At 39.9% G+C, this 19123-nt stretch overlaps 1 protein-coding gene across 1 annotated transcript in view; it reads left to right on the forward strand.

Moving 5' to 3' along the window:
- The window catches only part of MINDY4 (MINDY lysine 48 deubiquitinase 4), an 83316-nt gene that overhangs the window by 23535 nt on the left and 40658 nt on the right, over window positions 1-19123 (forward strand). The window contains exons 9-13 of the mRNA XM_063416824.1: window positions 334-422; window positions 4076-4177; window positions 5145-5208; window positions 6213-6278; window positions 6592-6659. Coding sequence (XP_063272894.1) covers window positions 334-422; window positions 4076-4177; window positions 5145-5208; window positions 6213-6278; window positions 6592-6659 — 389 coding nt within the window. The remainder of the gene's footprint in view (window positions 1-333; window positions 423-4075; window positions 4178-5144; window positions 5209-6212; window positions 6279-6591; window positions 6660-19123) is intronic.

Consider the following 19123-nt stretch of genomic DNA (forward strand, 5'->3'; position numbering starts at 1 on the left):
TTGGTGTTTGCAGCCTGAAGAAAGGATCTCTCATCACTTCCAGCCACTCACTGGCCATTGAATTCCCCACATAATAAATAAAACCCCACATTTCTTTTGACATTACAGATGTCTAGGTCTCTTCAGAAAAAATAGGCAGGAACCACAAAAACACCTAAAACCACCGATTTTCATTGGCTTGCCCCAAACCCCAGAGCCACAGAGAGTTCTGAAAAGTCATGGCTGGAAGGAGAGAAATGCAAGGATGGCTTTGGGCTGGGTGGGGGCTCACAGGGGTGGTTTTCCTCAGCATCCATCAGTTTTTTTGCTCATGGAGTGTCCCTTTCCCCCCAGGGTGGCCCGTGTGGGGTTCTGGCTGCAGTCCAAGCCTGTGTCCTGCAGCAGCTGATCTTTGCAGACAGCAACAGGAACAGAGACACCCGGTAAGGCACTGACAGCTCTGAAATTCTCCCTGCAGAAATAAAAACACCCCTTTATTTCTCTGCTGCAGCCACTCAGGAGCCTGTTGAGCTTGAACTTTCTCTCTTTGTTTCCTTTTGTTTGAAACTTTTTGTTTCAGAGAGAGAGAGAAAGAAAGCAGCATCTGATTTACTCGTGTTTACTTCCCGCTGAACTGTAGGGATGTAGAAGTTGGTGTCTCATTTGTGTAATTGCTTGTGATTAACCCAAGAACCTCTACAAAACCCAAACAGCTTGAACTGAGGCCAATGAAAATGATACAGCCTCGAGGTCCTCATGGAAATTGGATTTCAAACAAAAAAGTAATCAAGGTTTGAAAGACCATGAAGTTCACCCAGTGTTTGACACTAAGCATCTCAACAGGGTTGAAAAATTAAAGTTACAGTTTTTTTTCCTTGTAACTGCATTTGATCATTCCTGTTTAAACTCTTTAATGGAATTTGAATTTATATTCAGTGTATTTTCTGCTTGCTTTAACGGAATTTTGTTAGGTGTTGCTGCTGACAGGGAAATTGCTTGGACTGCTGTAATAATAATAATAATAATAACAATAATAATAACAATAATAGTGTACTTGTCACAGTGCTAAAGGAACATGGGTTGCTGAATTAAATTTTGGAAAAATAATGCCTCAAAAATCACTTTATTACCAGTTTTAATGTATTAGACTTTTGTTTTCAATAAGACTTTAAGTTCATTACAAAAGAAAAATTCCACAAAGCCTCCCTGTGCCTTAAAGAAACAGAATGTTTAGAAGGGAAAATTGTTTTACTGTGCTGACACCACCTGCTTTTATTTGTGACCTCCATTAGGCTGAGCTCAGTGTAGTCTGAGGAGAAGCTTTCATGCTGAGGTCCTTTGGAACTTCATTACCTTACAATATAAAAATGTTCTTCTTGTATTAAATTTTGGCCTTAAATACCCATTTTTCTCCTTGGTAATGTGTAGGAAAATGCTGTGGTCTCAGTTGATATTCCTTAGTGCTGTCTGGCTTACCCTTAATGTAAATTCATAGTTTGGGCTGGTTTTCATCAATATTGGAAAGAAACAGGTACTTGTAGAGCATCATTACTTGTCTTCAGCATCCAGGATGGGACAGAAATTATCCTGCAAAACTTTAAGATTCTAATTCAGATTATAACAAGGGCAGACTTTTCAAGGTTCTTGTCTACATAAAAGAAAAACCTCAGAACCTTTCTTGCAGGAAACTCAGTGCATACTTAAGATTTTATGACCAGGAATCTCCACAGAAGAATTATTTCTGCTTGTGAAAACCAAGAATTTCTTTCAGCTTTGAGGACAGCCTTTGATCATCTGCTCCTTGGTCCCTCTGTGTCTCAGGTCATCCTTAGTGAAAATAGAGATGTTAATTTCCCTCTTGCAGCATGGTTCAGAGATCATAAATGAAATAAAATTATGGGGCACCCAAATAAATGGATGGAGGCCAGGTTGTTTAAACTGAGTGTCCCAACTCGTGTCAGCTCCAACCTATCCTGTTTACGTGGCAGAATTTGCCTCTCCTATTTTCCCCCTCTTATTATCCACGTGGTTTTAAAAGATTTTTGTTTTTTAGTCATGAGATAAACACACTTTTCTTATGCTGTGTTTGCCAGGGGCAGAAACTTTGAGCAGGCAGAAGGAAAGGGAAGTTTAAGAGCTCCCAATGAAAGGATAAGTATTCCTTTCTAATTCTAACCTGGATTTTCAAATTATCAGCCACTTCACAGGAAGTGTTTGATTTCAGGCTTCTTCGACATCCAAGAAATAATTATCATGTCTCCTTCTTCCTCTGCTGCCTCTCTCTGGCACAGAAATTACTTGTGACTCCCATGAATTTCTGGGTGTCTGTATTAGAACACAGGCAGAGATAAGAGAAAGTTGTGATTATATTTTTTTTTCCACTTGCAAACTCTCACCAATTATTTCCCATATCTCACATCCTTCAGAGAGGGAAACATTCTCCAAATGAACATTTTATTCAAGGCAGACATTGAACTTGAAAGGGTGTTTTAATATTTTTGACGTTTGGTGTTTCTTGTTTAGTCTTTTGAATTATTAGATCTTTTACTCAAACAGTGGGAAAAGGTTTTGTCCTCATCTCCCATGGTGGCAACACTCTAAAACTGATAAAATCTGAATTTCAAAGGCTGCCATTCTTGAAGCCACTAGAGAAAACTCCAGTTATGTTCTTCCCAGGGGCATGGGATGTTTTACTTCTTCAGTCTCATGGATATTGGGTTTATTCTCGAATCTGCCAGTTTTCACTTCGTGACTTTTGTGCTCCTGCTCCTGTAATATTTTAGGTCCTGACTTTGGGACACACCTTACTCTAAAAAAATGCAAGCAGCATTTATTGCAGATAGTACTTTAGAGAAAGTTTAGTAGGGGGTAAAAACATTATGGTGTAGATTTGTTTAAAAGACTTAAGAAGTAAAAACTTCAGAAAGAAATGAAGTATGAATCCCTTTAGAAACTAAAAATTATGTTTAAAACAAAACAACCCTGTTGGTTTATTTTGAATATTGAAAGATGTTTGCATATTGAAAGTTTTATTACAGATTTAAAGAGGAAGTAGCTTCTCTTGTCCATTATTTGCCAACATGATATTGTTCCCTGAAGCATTTACCTGCTTTTTTGTCCAAGCAGTTAAAAATATGTTCTGTGGAAGAGGAACTCTTTCTTTTAGAAGATCAGGGGGTGATAACAGATCTATGCTTAACCAGTTCCTGTTATGGATCATACCTTATTTACTCTTCTCTTGATTTTCATCCATTGCCTGTAGTGATAAAAACAGTTTTATTTTAATAATTCCCTATAAATCAGACACCAGCTTAAGTACTGATCTCCTGGAAGTAAAACCTGTGAATTTCATCACTTAAATTCACCTGTATGACAGGAGCAATGTCACAGAGCACAGAGACATAGCAAGTTTATATTATTTATACCTATCATTAGGAGCAGCATAAACTCACAGAGGTCTCTCAAAAAGCAGCACAGAGCTGTTAATCCTGGACTTTGGTGGGCTGATGTCCTTCCAGTGCCTGTTTTCCTTCTGGCCTGAGAAGAAACCCACCCAGTGTGGGTTCTGCAGTTTGTTCTGCAGCAATCTAAAGAGTTTTTCTCCCTACAGCTCCCTTCACTGGGTCTGATTATCTTCAGGGCCCAAGGTACCTTCTTAAATGTCTAAAATGAGGTTTCTCCTCAGAGAATGGTTCCAAAAAGCCCAGTGGTGGCACCAGCTGCATCTCCCTCTGGAGAGCTCTGGGAAGTCTCAGTCCAGGGTGTGCAGGGAGTGCTCTCATGACCTCTCATTCTGCTGCTTCATTCCCAGAGAAAAGGGGGGATTCAACTCTTCCTTTCCAGCTGGAATGTCTCCCCAGGGACAACACCAGCTGCCTCTTCAGCTCACAGGATTTTTGGCCATCCAGGTTGTCTCCTTCCCAGCCGTGGAAGAGCTGAGGTACCTCAATAATGATTTTGTGACGCAGCTCACCGCAGCCTTATTATTAATCATGACAAAACTGTCTCTAAAGATGCTTTTGCTCTTTTCTCTGCCATGAATCTGTTTGCCCTCATGTTTTGGTGTTTGTCTCTCTCCTTTTTTCCTGGCCTGCAGTTGTCTCCAGCCCTCAGAAGCTCACAGGACCAAGTGCCTCTCCTTGGCTCTCGCTGACATTCTGTGGCGCGCGGGGGGCCACGAGAAAGCCCTGGTGGCTCTGTGAGTAGGAGAAGCACTTCTGGTCACTGCACACTGCCCTTGCACCTCTGTCTGCCCCAAATCTACATAACTTACAGGAAAAATGCTTTGTAACCTGCACTGATGCCACCTGAAATGGCCCAGGGAGAATGCAAAATGTAATTTGTGCTGCCCCTGCAGCTGGGACAGAATGGATGAAACACTTCGAAGTTGCTGTGGAAGATCCTGGGATTTAACTGATTGTAGGGATCCTCCAAAATCTTTTTATTAAGAGTTTTTTTTCCCCAGATGCAGCATTCAGCTCCTGTATTGCAGGATATTCCATTATGGCTGGAATTAAGCTCTTTTTGCTGTATTTGTCTGCTTAGTTTGTCTAATTCAATTAAACTGCTTGTACACAAAACATCTGATTTTAAATCCCTACCTTTGGCTGCACTGGAACCTAAAGGACATTTTTAAGTGAGTCAGGTTTTGTGGCCATAATTAATTTCCTTTATTAGGTCAACTAAGATAGCTTCAAAATAACAGAGAGGCTTTGAAAGAAATCCTTCATAAACCTGAAATAGAAGCAGCAAGTTCAAAGACATTTCAAATGATATTTCACATATTTTACACTTCAAATCTGCTTCCTCTGTGATATTTTATGTATGTTCTGCTTGTTTGAATGTCATCGCTCTAAAAATATTTTTCAATAAAAACTGTCATAAACATCTTAAACTCATATTTATCCTCATTCTGTATGGAGAAGCTTGTAATTCATGTTAGACTGAGAGCACAGCACAGATAAAGTGTTTGTTTCACTGATAGAATTTTGATTTGCAATCTAAACTTTCTTACAAGAAATATTTTTTTAAAAACTAATTAAAAATAATAATAATAATAATAATGCAAATCTTTGGCACATCATTCAGCTCATATAACATTTTGATTTCTCTTTAATGCCATTTTCTTCCTTTTAACATGAGTTTTGTCTGAATATCCCCTTCAGGCCATCAGGAAGACAGCAGTTCACTCCCACAGGGAAATACAAGGCAGATGGAATCCTAGAAACTGTAAGGCTCTGTGTGACTCCCCTGCTCCAGATCCCCTTTCTTGCTTTCCCTGTTTCAGTTCAGTGAATCTGATTTCCCTTGCTCTCCTGACGCTTTAAAATCAAATTAATTATGATCCAAAACTCATGAGGAAATAAAATCCCATAGCCTGCCTGGCTCTGAGTTGTCCCAGTGGCTGTGGACACTTGGGCTCTCTGAAATCTTTTTTTTTTTCCATTTAACTTCCAAACCTAAAAACTCTCCCTGCTTTTAATGACACACAGTAAAAATGAACGTGGGCCCTTCCAATTGACCATGAGCATGAAAAGGCACCGTTTTCTTCTTGTCTTACACAGAATTCTTTGCCTTTTTTTCCCCTTGCAGAAGCTGCAAATGGCAGAACACTTTGCAGTTATGCCTTGTTTCCATCTGAGGCTCCTCCGATGGCTTTGCAGGCACTGGTGCCTCCAGCCAGGCTCCAGTGGTTGGAGGAAATGGTTTTGGCCTCCTAAACGGGGGAATGAATGTGTCAGAAAAATCTGATGATGGAAAAACAGGCAAAGAATGTTGAAGTGAGGGCCTGGATCTGTGAGCTCTCCTGGATGTTATGTTAAATAGGAATATTCAGATTCTCTGAGTGTGATAAATGCCTCACCATACAGGTACAAAGCCCTGAGCTTCTTGCCCATCCTGTGTCTTCTAAAGTTTCAGTATTCCTCTGTTCTAGGAGATGTTTTTTATTGCATAGACAATGCTTAAAATTGAATCAAAGTGTCTGTTCAAGAAACTTACAAATCATCAAAAAGCAGCAGTGAAAAATTCAGAATATATGAGGTACTGAGATAGAATTCTATGCCAAATGACAACAGCAAGAGATAGATTTCATTAGGTCTTTATTTCTTTTTGTTAGCTCAGATCTTTCCAGGCAATTTAAAAGTTTTGGCTAATTCATTTCAGCTTTCAGGTTATAAAAATGAGCTGCTGTTTTGTAAGTCACCTTTTTACCTTCTTGCATTTCTTCTCAGCTAATACTTCACAGTGCCACGAGATATGAGGATCTGATTGTGTTTCTACAGCAGAATATTCACCAGGTACTGTGTTTAATTATATATTAATAAAACAAATTATGGTTCAGCTGCCCACCTTTGTGTCCATTAGTCTCACACAATGTGTTCTGAACACTGTTTCTAACTCTCCGTGGACTTGCCTTGCATTTTAACAAACACAGCAACAAATTCAGCTTTATCATAAATCACAGCAATTCCTTCTGCCCTCAGTTCCATTTGCATTTTTGAGGGCTGGGCAAAAAATTTGTACACAATGAACAAAATAACACCAAAATCCTAGACCAACAAACAAGCAAACAAACAAAATAACTCCAAAAGAACACCTTTTGTTTTCCAGTTTGAAATTGGTCCCTGTGGGTGCATCCTCCTGACTGTGTCTGTCATCTTGTCAAGATCCATCAACCTGTGAGTGCCTCTCTAGTCTTGTTTCATAAACTGGACAGCAGAGTGAGCTCTGGAAAATGAGGAAAAATCCATTGTGTGCTTAAATCTCTGATCTTTTTAATCTGTTGTGGTGTTTGCTCGGATAAATAAAGGGGAGTTGTGCAGATTTACTCACCTAGGCTTGGCTTTTCTTGTTGTAGACACACACTTGTGTGTATAATTATATAGATATAGATATAGATATAGATATAGATATAGATATAGATATAGATATAGATATAGATATAGATATAGATATAGATATAGATATAGATATAGATATAGATATAGATATAGATATATACATACCTGCTGTGGTGATCAGTCCACCACATCTGATATCAAATACTCCATCTAAACATTAGGTGGCATGTCTGAGGTAGATGTCAGCAGTGTTAGACATGCTGTCCTTCAAAATCAAACAGCAATTGATTTCTTTTTTACTGGCACATGGACATGGTTGTGAAGAATTTGAAGGATTGTGTTGTATGAACTTGTCTGACCATTCCAGATCCATCCACAAAGGCATACAAAAGCTGAAAGATTGAACATCTTAGATCATAAGAGGCAATGAATCATGGCTGGATGATTTGTTTGAAGGGTGGAGCTTTGCACCATGGTTAGGGGGCTTTGCAAAATTTATATGCATTGATTGTTACAGTGGTGATATTAGTGATAGTGCCTTTGTACTTCACTGTGCACAGCAAATGACAAACAAGGGCATCAAAGAGGACTTTTCTGTTCAAGAGAGAGGAGAAAATGTGACAAATGGATTTGTAGGGAATTCTCAAAGCCTAACAGAAGGCTGACACTGTATGTATCTGTATGCAAACTTTGAGATAAAAAATGCTGACTTAGAAATTCCTTGGAATAGGACAGACATTGTTGAGGGAGAAATGGAACTGGAAACAAGCTTCAAAGGATGGCCTTGCAAATAAGACTAGATATTTTGGAGAAATAGAACTATGAATGATGCATTGTAGTAGGACACAGGAGGGGAAATTTTAAGTGATTGTCTTCAAGGCATTAGCAGCATTGTGTGGCAAAAGCTGATAGGCCAAGAAATGCTTATAATGCATTGTAATTAGGAAATAGTTTGGCTTCTGATTGCGATGGCATGGATTGCAATATCTCTGTTGTCTCACCCTGCACATGAGCCTGAAAATGGAATAAAAGTTCTTGAAATGCCTCTCAGTTGCCCCATCTCTGGGTCAGCAAAGGGCATAATCTGACACTCCCTGCCTTCACAGTTCAAGCAAGACTCATTTAAAGGATTATTTATTTCTCATACTTGAGGTGTCTTAGGTAGGAGGGGATAACCTCACTGTGATGACTTCCCCAGTCTCTGTGTCAGTGAGAGTAATTGATAAGGGAAAGCTGGAATAAAATGGATGAGGCAGCCCATTTTTAGGTACCTGTATGTAATTTATGACAAATCTGCTTCCAGTTTATTGCTGTAATGAATATTCTGAGCTGTAACTCACGGAAAGTCATCATAACCTCTTTACAAACTCACTGAGGCTTGCCCAGGCACAGTGGGGGCATTTAATTGAGCTTTTACACAGGCTGGAGGTGTTTCTGTGGTGCTGTGAGTGGCAGTGGGTCAGAAGACAAAGGCTTCCTTCGTTCAGTCATTTTCTCTGCTGTGAAAACCCCCAGGAGCAGGGTAAGCTGCTCCCTGCCAGTTTGCGATAACAAGTGACACGAAGAGAGCAGCTGCACTTGAAAGCAGCACGAGCCTGATTTATGGAAGCTTTTATTTCTTACAGCTCTGCATTGTCTTGACCACAAACAGCAACTGAGTCCAAATTTGAGATGCTCAATCGGTTGCTCACCTGCTGAGATCCCAGCAAGTGTTTGCAGACTGAGTTTTTTGGAGGTTTTATTGTAATTTCTTCCTTTCTTTTGTTTGTAGTAACACTACAGCCCTTGGCTTGACTCCACTTTTGTACTCTGACACAAATGATGTGATAATTTCAGGGCATATACCATTTATTCTCATTTTTCTGAGCTGCTTACAACAGAGAGGTTCAGATCAGTAAAGTTACTTGGGCAAGTAATGATCTGTAGGTTCCTAATTGCTGCTGTCTGCACTGCTTTGCTTGCTATAAAATGACAAATATTCTTTAATAATTTAAGCAGGAATATATTCTCCCTCATCACCTACCAGATGGATTATGACAGGGCCAATCAATCATCTGTGTTTTTATTTGGGGGAGCTGTGTCTGAAGTGAACGTGGCAATTCCTTATGGTGCCTGTTGCATTTTCAACTATCTAAATATTTTTACAGATCTGATCCAGAATGTCAGAACAGTTTATGAAGTGCAGTTCTATTTTGAGGAATTGTCATGATTTCCACACAAAACTTCATTTTAAAACACTGTTTCTCCTCTAGCTTGTACTGTATAAGACACTGCATTGGTACCTACCTTTTGTTTACAAGAATGGGGGATTTTTCTGCTTTTAAACACGTGGAAAGTGTTTTTTTAGACCTTTGCACAAATTTTCCTTAAGAAGTGCAAACTGATTTTTGTTTCTGTAATCTCCAGTGATCGATTTAGCTGCCTATGTCACCCTGCTTCTCTTAGGATATTAAAAATATCAAGAGAAATAACTCAGTGCTGATATCCTCAAGAAATATGTACCATTCAGAGAGAGTTACCAGCCTGGTAAGCAATTATTTACATAACTGGCATAGTTCTGGATCAACAGCTGAAGCCAAACAAGAGTTGGTTTAAATAATGGAATTTTCAGCCAGTAATAGATCTCCATGGGATTGTTGTGTCCCAGTTTTTGGGGTTTTTTTAACAGAAAAATCAGCAGTTTTTTACAGAAACAGAAAACTCCATGGAAATTTCAGTTGTCTGGATTTTTGAGTGCATATTGCACTGAAAAAATAAAGATTATTTCATTTTAATTGAGGAGTTGATGGCACTTAGATTTTTCCTGTTTTGAGTGTAATTATCTGTCTTAATGATCTTTATTGCCCAGAGAGGTTGTGGACTTGCCATCCCTGGCAGTGCCCAAGGCCAGGTTGGACAGGGCTTGGAGCACCCTGGGACAGTGGAGAATGTCCCATGGCAGGGGGTGGCACTGGGTGGGCTTTAAGGTCCCTCCCAACCCAAACCATTCCAGGATTCTATGATATATTTACTTTCTATGCAAGTATTTGCATTTAGGCCTTTAAACTCAAAAAAAAGAGAAAAAAAATTGTGATTAATTTGACTTATTTTGGATGTCAATGATAGAATGACATAAGTCATATCATAAATCTTTTGAAGTGTTTGGTTATCTCCCCTATAAGGGTGAGAAAATCTAAATAACCTACTCATAAAGAGATTTTACACTGTAAATATCAAGTAGTGAAATTAAATCTGTTTTTTAGTGACAGGTCAATGAAAAATGGGAAATTGAACTTTAATAATGCAGAGCATTATACATGACAAAACCAGTCTCACCTGTACTCACCTAGTGATGGACTTTAAATAGGCTGTTGTAAAAAAAGGAGAGAAATTCTAGCACTAGAAATTCAATCATCTGAACACATCAGTTCAATTTTCTCATATAGACAAGAGATAAATGATGTGTTGAGAGTTGAGAACAGAACAAAAACACATTAATGGCTTCATACAAATATATGTTTGATCTTGCATGTAGTCCTGTCTCCCCAGGCCAGTAAAGTCACATTAACACTGGAACAGAGTGGAAGACGAAAGCAAAGTTCCCCTTAAATTTGCACAGATAAAAAAAATCTTTTTTCTTCACCAATAAAGAGGAATGACTGGGAAGTAATAAAAATTCAGGCACCCATGACAAGGTTGAATACATTATTCCTCAGAGTCCAAAAACTTGGGTGCTCTCAGGGAAGCACTTTTTGATGATAAAACAAGCACAATTCTAGGTTTTTTCCACAGCATAAATAACTTTCAGTACTGGGAGATGAGGAGGCCAAAAGCATCAAGAGATTCAGGTAAATTTAGAGCAATTAATGGAAGGTGCAAGCTCCAGCATCCCTAAACCCCCTGGCCTTGATGTTATGTCCATGTCCCCCAGTTTTGTGTTCTGCCTTGATGTTTGCTGCTGCTTTTGCTGCTTTTTTGGTCCAGCTCTGTGATTTTTCCATTATTACAGATTTTTCTCTTGCAAATGGGGATTGCAGCTTTCAGCCAGGTCTGCTGGGCAGTTCTAAAATCACTGGCAACCTTCAGGATTTTCATTTCAGGGGGACGCATGCCAGGAAATGCAGGAGTTTGCTGCTGCTTTGTAGGTTTTGGGTAATGAGTTTTTCATGCCCCGAGCACTGATGATCATCACTGCCTGAGCTGATAACAAATGGCCAGAGAGGAGTGAGAATTCCTGAGGAAGTTGCTGAGAACGCGTTGTTGCTTCTGGTACAGGAAGGAATGCTGGCCCCTAACAATTGGAACTTGTTTTTTTCTTAAATTTTTTTAAACAACCACTGAAGAAATTAAAAAAAAAAAGGTCATATTATAGCAGCTCAGGGGACTAATCTTTCTGAGTGTGCAAGATGTGTACTGGCATCTTCAGGCTGATGAAAGCTACAGGATATTTTCCATTCATGGGAGAGAGAATGAGCTCAAAAATTGGGCTGTAAGACCCCACTGAGCCTCCTCACTGAGTGCAGGGAAATTGTGAATATTCAGGAGTGGTTTTAATGACAACTGGGGTGATCCCCATGGTCTGACTGAATTCCAGCCTGCAGTGGGACTGCAGCACAGCTTTCCCTGCTGCTGCTGCCTCATCCTCGTGCAAAGCCATTTCTGGAATGGGATGTGGCTCCTTTGGATGGACTCACTGCATCCTCAGCTTTTTTAAAAATCCCAGCTCCTCACCAACCCTGTTTCCACATTTTTCCTAATCACTGTGATGCCTTGGGAAGGCTGACCTGAAACAGAGACTGGAGAATAAAGTAGAGATTTATTGAAAGGTCTCCAGGATCTCCCTTTGGCAGGATAAGAGCCTGGCCAGGGCTACACCCATGGTGGACTAAAACTGATCAGAAAATGGACAAATGGGCACAAGGTCTTACAATTTTATAAGTTTTGGTGCATTTGCATATTGGAGTTTAGTTGTTCAGTTACAGCTTCAGGCTGTCAGGTCTCATCCTTCTTATTCCTCCCTTCAGCCCACTGCTGTTTGTGCTGTTGGGCCTCAAAGTTGTCCTTGGTCCTCAGCAGGAAAAGGATTTCTCTCCCTGTTCTGTGAAGAGAGCTGAGTGACACTGAATGTGAGGCTCAGAACTACATCCCAAGGCAGCACAGAATCTGAAAATACAAAAGCTAAAGCTTAAGGCATCGACTGCAATAGCTTCCTGCAGAAAATCATCATTACCAGAACCCAGGAGAGCAGAGAACGCGCGGAACGAGAAAATTCCTTGGGTGGAATCCCTCTGTGGAAAAACAGTGTATTGCCATTTTCAGGCTGCCCGGGGACAATTCACAGAGCCTGATCTGAAACACAGGCTCAGTGTGCTGCTCACAGATGAAAATGCCACTGTTTGCATCACTTCTGTCCACTTGGGGATGCTTTATCAGGTACTGATGGCAGGCCACGTGTCACTGTCCAGTCAGGATTGGTCACTGGGTGTCCTTTCCATGTTTTCTCTGGAGTGTTGCTGTGAGAATGAGTAAAACAATGGCTTTAGCTGTGGGAAAAATAAAGAAGGAGACTGATTTTGCAAGTCAGGAGGAGGCTGTGTACTTCATTAATGTTGGCTGCTCGTAAATCTTGGAGAACACACGTCAACATCTTCCTCCTTGTTGTGATCCCACAGCTCTGGTAACTACACTTCTGTTGTCCTCACTGCTCCACAAAAGGGTGTTCAGACCTGTTTCCAAGTTATCTGTGCTCTTCCCATTTTGGTGTTGGGAAATTTTGGTTTTTTAGGGTTGGTTATTTTGTGTGTTTCTTCCTTTAATTTATTTATTTCAAAAGACAGTTGTTATTAAATCTAATAAATCACATTATGACTCCTTATCAGTGTAGGATTTCTCAAACCCTATAACTCTGTCCTTGGTTATTACTCTCTTCATTCTTCATTATTCCCCAATTCACCTCATTCTCTGAAATCTGTTAATGAACACTTTTTCCCTTGAGGGAATCAAATGATTAAAATGATGTTCTGTGCACTTTTCATTCCTGTGGTACTGTTTCACCTAACTGGAGAAGTTAAATCTCCTTAATCTGCCATTCTAATCCATTTTTGAAATAAAAACATTTCAGAAGCACCAGATCATGTTCAGTGCTGCCTGTTATTATGCCCTTTACCACAATCCAATATATCTGTTTATAATCTTGGGTTTATTTCTGTAATCATTTGTCTGATTGCCAGCAATCCTACAAGAATCTTCCATCTTCTGGTCCACTGGCAAACTATTTTTACTTCTTTTTTTTTTTTAATTTTAAGAGTTCTGCCTTTACTCATCAAGAGAAGTTTTTATAGAGATGTGTAGCAGGAAGTGATCATTTCTGCAGTAATCTATATTAAACCATTTTTTCCCCTGTATCCTTTCTGTATCATTTACTGTAAAATAACCCCAATTTTGACACGTGACAGGACCTTAAATCTCTTCCAGTCCTGCAGGAGTTTGGAGAGGAAGGTGATGCTCTGCTGGCTCGTGAGTTGTGGGTGGAACAGAGGGTCCCCCACCCTCCATCCACTTTCCTTGCTGACACCTTTTCCTGTCCCAGAGCCAGCCTCTAATTTGGATTTCCCCTGAAATTCACCCTCTCTGCTGATGCTGTTGGCTGAGGAAAGGATTTCTGTGAAATATCCCTTTGGCTGGGCCAGGGGTAAAATTCCAATCCCAACTTGGCGTGAAGGATCCAATCACTTGGGGCACTCCCAGCTCTTGATGGAAGGAGATTTTTCTGTGAGCCAGTTTTCTGGGAAAACCTTTTCAGAAAAGAAAAATTGCTTTCCCCTCCACTTGAGAGTGCCTGGGAGACCAAGAGCAGGGGGAAGTTTGTGCCTGGGGGCAGTTTGCACTCAGGGCTTGCAGCTATGTCATAGAAATAGATGTCATCGAGTTGTTTTGGTGTTTGAAAAAGACAGGGAAGCTGCTGGTTTTGAGGGGAAACAGCTGTAAATTGTGTTATGGTGCTAAAAAACAAGGAGGTGGACACAACTGAAAAAAAAAAAAATTTAGAATCTCAGTGCTCCCCAAGAGCCATTTGTGATTTTGCAACATGAGGGAAGCAGGTTAGATTTACCAGGAACAGGGGTAGGAGCGAATGGGAGAGATTTTGTGGGATCCAGACCCTGGCAGGGAAGAATTTAGCCCTTTTTTGTTGGGGTGAGTGAACTTCTGTGCCTCCTGCTCGATGGGTTGCATGCAATTCCAAATTTTCAGGATCTTCTTTGTTTATGAGGTTCTTTTGTGGGAATTGGACAGAGGCCCTTGGAGCCAAAGTGTTCACTGGGCAAGAGCTGCTTGCAACATTAATCAATTAATAAATGTAGAATAATGAAGCACAGCTTGCAGCTGCTAAAAGGTAATAAAGAAGGGAGTTTGCTTGAAAGAATTTGATGTTTTTTCTTCCAAAAAAAAAGGCAAGAATACAGGGATAATCAGTGACAGCCTTAGCAATAGTTGTGGGAGGATGTGAGAGTGAGATTTGAAGCTTTGTGCTTTGCAAAGAGGGTGGGCAGTGGAATATATTGATGTGTGAAATGTCACTTTCTAATGCTTGAGAGAGAGGGGAGCCAGGGACAAAAGGTGGTGGGAAAAGGGGGTTTGGAAGACGAGACAGAGGAAAGGAGAGAGGGGTCTCACTCAAAAGAAATGTGTAGGATTTGCCAAATAAAATGTGTATATGAAGAAGCTATTTAACATTGTAGGTAAGGAATGTGACCCAAGTGGAAATGTGACCACAAAGGCAAAGAAGAGGAAAGGCTGAATTAGGTTTGAGGTGTTTGGAGGACAAGGAACAAAGGTTAGTGGTAAAGAAAAATGTGTAAATGAGACTCAACTCAGAAAATAGGGAAGAATCAGGAAGACCAGGAGGTTTTTATGCTGGTTCTGTTTGTTACCTTGATTGGTAAGGGACTGGGGAACTGAGAAGCAATGCCAAAAATAATAAGTGAGGGAAAACATGAAGTTTGCCCAGGTAAATGAGACATGTGACTCTTGTTCCCCTGGTAAGGAAATTCAGGAATTTCAGCTGTGTCACAGAAGTGGAGGACCAGAGGCTGAGTGACAGCAGATTTGGTGTGGATGTGCAGCAGGAAGGTCACCTGTGGAAATAAACCCAGATTGCTCCCCTGACACCTCCAGCTCCCTGTGGAACAGATCTGGATAAATCACAAAGCTGAGGAACTGAGGAAAGGGAAGATCATTAGCTCATTCTCTGGGGAGTTTTCTGACTTCTTAAAATAGTGCAGAGGAATGCAAAAAGTGTGGTGAGCAACAACCTTCTCTGTCATCAGTGGTGTGAGCCCTGGTGTTGGAAAATGCAGAGAAAATGTGGTTCAGATGAGGTCACACCTGAGGAAAGGAAACAGCAAGTGATTTCCTTATCATGTTAATACAAAGATATCAGGAAAAGATGTGAGGTTTCTGTGTAGAGTGGAGGTGGCTGATATCAGGAATAATGTAAAGAATGCTCCAAGTCTAAATTAATATTCTGCCTTTCGGTAAGGAGAGCAACAGGGTGCAAATTCAGTGTAGCTAATTAGAAATAATGCAAAATAACTGAATCAAATCTATGAGAGGTGATTTAACATGAGAAAGTGATGATGGCTACACAACAGGAAGGAAAAAATAAACTAGGTATATTTGTACCTACACCTCATTCTGAAATTTATTCAGCTCTTTCAAGCTTTCTCTTGCTTTGCCAGACTATGAATGTACCTGATCCTAAAAGCTTCCCTTTGTCATGCCTTATTTAAATATAGAGTGACTTGACTTGCAGTTAAAGGAGCAAATGGAGAATTGTTAGTTAAACTAAAAATAATAATTTAAAAATAGTTAATGGAGATCTAATAAGAGATTTTAATTTGATATGTCAAATGAAAAATCAGTTACTAATGTGAAAATAATACATCATTTAAGAATTCCAAAGGTGATAAGGGAAGAGAGTCAGAAAGGTGTTGTTAGCATGGGGAAGGTGAGTTTGTCAATGATCAGTGTGGGATTAAAAATGCTTTATTCCCTGCAATAATGCTGGAAAAAGGGAGTGGTGTACTGATGAAGTGACCTGATGACTGAAAAGCTGAAATGCCCTGTCAATATAGAGAACAAATCGTGCTGTAAAAACGAGTTGGCTCAGCCTCATGACGAGGGCAGTGAAAAAGGAATTTATTTTCACTCCAGCACCTGCAAGGTCTTGTAAACAGAACCTGCTCACTGCTGTACTGGGGGCTCAGCAGCTGTGAGGGGAAGGATGAGGAGCAGCAGAGCACACAGCGACTCTGAGCCAGCATGAAAAAACAGCCCTGGGTCTGCTCTGAGGGTGTATCAGCAGAAATAGTTTTGGGAGGTGAAGAAATGTTAATGGATTGTGCAAGGCACTGATGTGTCCTTGGAGAAACACCGTGTCAGGCTGGGTTCACGCATTAAAGCTGAGGGAATTGTAGGAAAAGCACGGACCAGGGGAAGAAGGAATCTGTTTTATCAAAGAAGAATTCTGAAAGAACAAAAGTTTTTTGTGTTTTCTAGCCCTAAAAAAAGCAAATTTTGAGGTGGGGTGTAACTTTTCTAAAAACTGGGATGGTGGTAGTTGTAAATAAGCAAGAAAAGCGGAGAAAGTTATTTAATTTACAGAGCTGTGTTAGCACAGAGTGAAAGTGCATCAGTAAACAGTCTGTTGAGTCAGTAAAGCTCATCCAAGCATGAGCAGAGTCCAGGTTCCTCAGCTACCACTGAGAAAAGTATGGAAAACAACTAAGAAATGTGGATTTCTGTGAAAGAGAGTAACTGGGGTGGCTGGGTTTTACCTGCCAGATGCAGAGAACGTCATCACCTCTTCTCCCTCTCCACAATTCTGCTTTGTCCCAGCGTGGGGTATGGCTGTAATCCACCCCAGGGCTGGTAGAAACACAGAATATTGTTCTGGAGAGAGCCTGGGATTTGTGGGTTTAACTGCCCCTGTAGGGTCAAGGAAAGGTTCTGCAAACCTGTTAGCCTGTGTGTGATAGGGAAAAGATGGGAAACCCTCTAAGAAATGCAGGGAAGAATCATTCTGCTGGAATATTCTCCATCTTTCCAGCAGTAATTCCAGGATTTCCCAAGCTGGCAGTTGTGTCCAGCTCACTGAGTTTATTAGCCCTTGAGGAAACCTGTCCTCCACGGATTTCTCTAAACCCTTTAATCCTTTTTACCTCCCCAACCCCTGTGGCAATGAGCTGCCCAGTGCAGAAATGGATTTTGTGAAAAAAGTTTTCCTTTTTTTTCCCCGTTGAATTGCCCAGCAAGTCTAAGGAGTGCTGTGCAATTCATGTTGAGAAACGCAGTGAGGAAATGTTCCTTAATCATCTCCTTCCCATTTGAGCATCTCTTGGAGTCCATCAGTTGTGTCCTGCTGGAATTAAATGATCCTGGACTCTGTAGCCTCTTCCCACAGGAAAGCTGCTCCAGTTTTTAACTGTGCTTCCTTCTGACCATCAGAAATTCTTCTGATCCTGCAATACCTGAATGCTCAGATTCTGTTGAGCTAAAATCTGTGGTAAATTAACTTAGAACTTTTAATTGGTTTGTCCAGTTGAGTCTTCAAAGAATAGCTGCAGGGTGTTTTTCTTCCTATATCAACATCAACCTTATTTCTCACTTCTCAGCTTTTAATCTAAGAAATAAAAAATAGACACAGTCGGTCTTCAGTGCCAGAATATTTGTGATTTGTCCCTCCAGTCCTTGGTATTTAGCAGTGGCAGGCTCCTTTTCCTGTGTGTTCATCAGATAGAGAAATGGAATTTTCCTAAAGTTTCTTCCTCTACTCTGCAAGATACCTAAGCAAGGTCACCTGAATTGCCTTCAGGGTGTACCAGTTTCTCTCTGTGTATTCAAATTTAAAGAAGTCCAGAGTGATTGCCTGTTTATGTGTTCGTCTTTAGATATAGAAATCAGTGATATGAATCCTGCCCTGAAGTGATTGATCAGCTTTTTCATCTTTCAATTTTTTTTCCCTTTCCTTTAGTGAATCAAAGCATTTCAGAAATTAATTCTTTTGATTTTAGGGAAATAAAGTAGATTGATTAAAAGACTGCAGAGGTGTGGAAGAATAAGTGTGATTCTACTACAAAATGTAGCAGTAACGAATAAATTCTCAGATTTTGGCCGAATTTCAGGAGGTTGCTTTCACACATTCAGATGATTCAGCTGTTTGCTGAAGGGTCAGTGTGGTCACATAGATACAAATTTAATATCTTTGCTTGTTTTGTTGCACTCAGGAGGACACTGCAATTAGTCAGAAAAATAATTTATTAAAAAAAATTTTGTGTGTTGAATATGCCAATAGATGAATCATTTTTCCCATCAGATCTGTCTCTGTGAAATATAAATACTTCCCATCATTTTTCAGCACCCTGGAGCAGCAGAGCTGATGAATTAACCTGCATGAGTACCTCAGACCATTTTAGGAACTTTGAGAATTTAGCAGATATATGGCAAAAGATAAATAAAGAATGGAGCCACTTCCTTGATTTCCCTGGTCTGAATCTCAAACAGTATTTTTTTTTTTAGAGAGGCTCTTCCCTTCTTCTTTGAACATTAATTTGAAACCTTTGCTGTGTGCCAGTATTAAAAAAAAAAAAAAGAAATATTCTGGAACATGTACACAATAAGGCAGTCACCCATCCTGTCATTTTCCACATCCCCATTGTAATTATTTGAAATCCCTGTGCTTGAAGATGAGTTTTTTTCTCCCTCCCAGCCCCAAATCTATTTTGGGAGTAGACTTGTAATTGTGTGTTTGTTAATGTGACTGTCTGTTGCCATGAACAAAGTGAGGTCACTCAATTTTCTGTGAGCTTTGCTCAGAGTTAAGGGCTGTAAACCAGCCAGCACTTACCCAAATGCACTATTTTTTCTTTTTTTTTAATTATTGTCTTTTATTATTTATTACATTTATATTTTTCTTTTCTTCTGTTTACAAGCCAAGCAATACCTTAGCATGAACTGACTCATACTGTGATAGTCTGGGATTATTCCTATTATTACAGTTTGTATTGGACTTCTGTAGTCAATATTTAATTATTCTCCATTGAAGATTTGTCAAGAATTTTCCTGGAAGTAAATTGAAAGTAAATGTATGTGAAGTATTTGAAAAACATTTATGTCACTTCGTTTTTGCTAAGGAAAAGTTCATCTGATTGCAGATTATGTTAAATTGGAGATTTCAGCACTACAATATTTATATTTTGAATTTGTATTTATGCAGTTTTAAAACTTTATTGAGTACATTCAGATCACTGAAGTGTATTTTACCA

Source organism: Prinia subflava, chromosome 1 (genome assembly GCF_021018805.1).
Source record: "Prinia subflava isolate CZ2003 ecotype Zambia chromosome 1, Cam_Psub_1.2, whole genome shotgun sequence".
Lineage (NCBI taxonomy): Eukaryota > Metazoa > Chordata > Aves > Passeriformes > Cisticolidae > Prinia > Prinia subflava.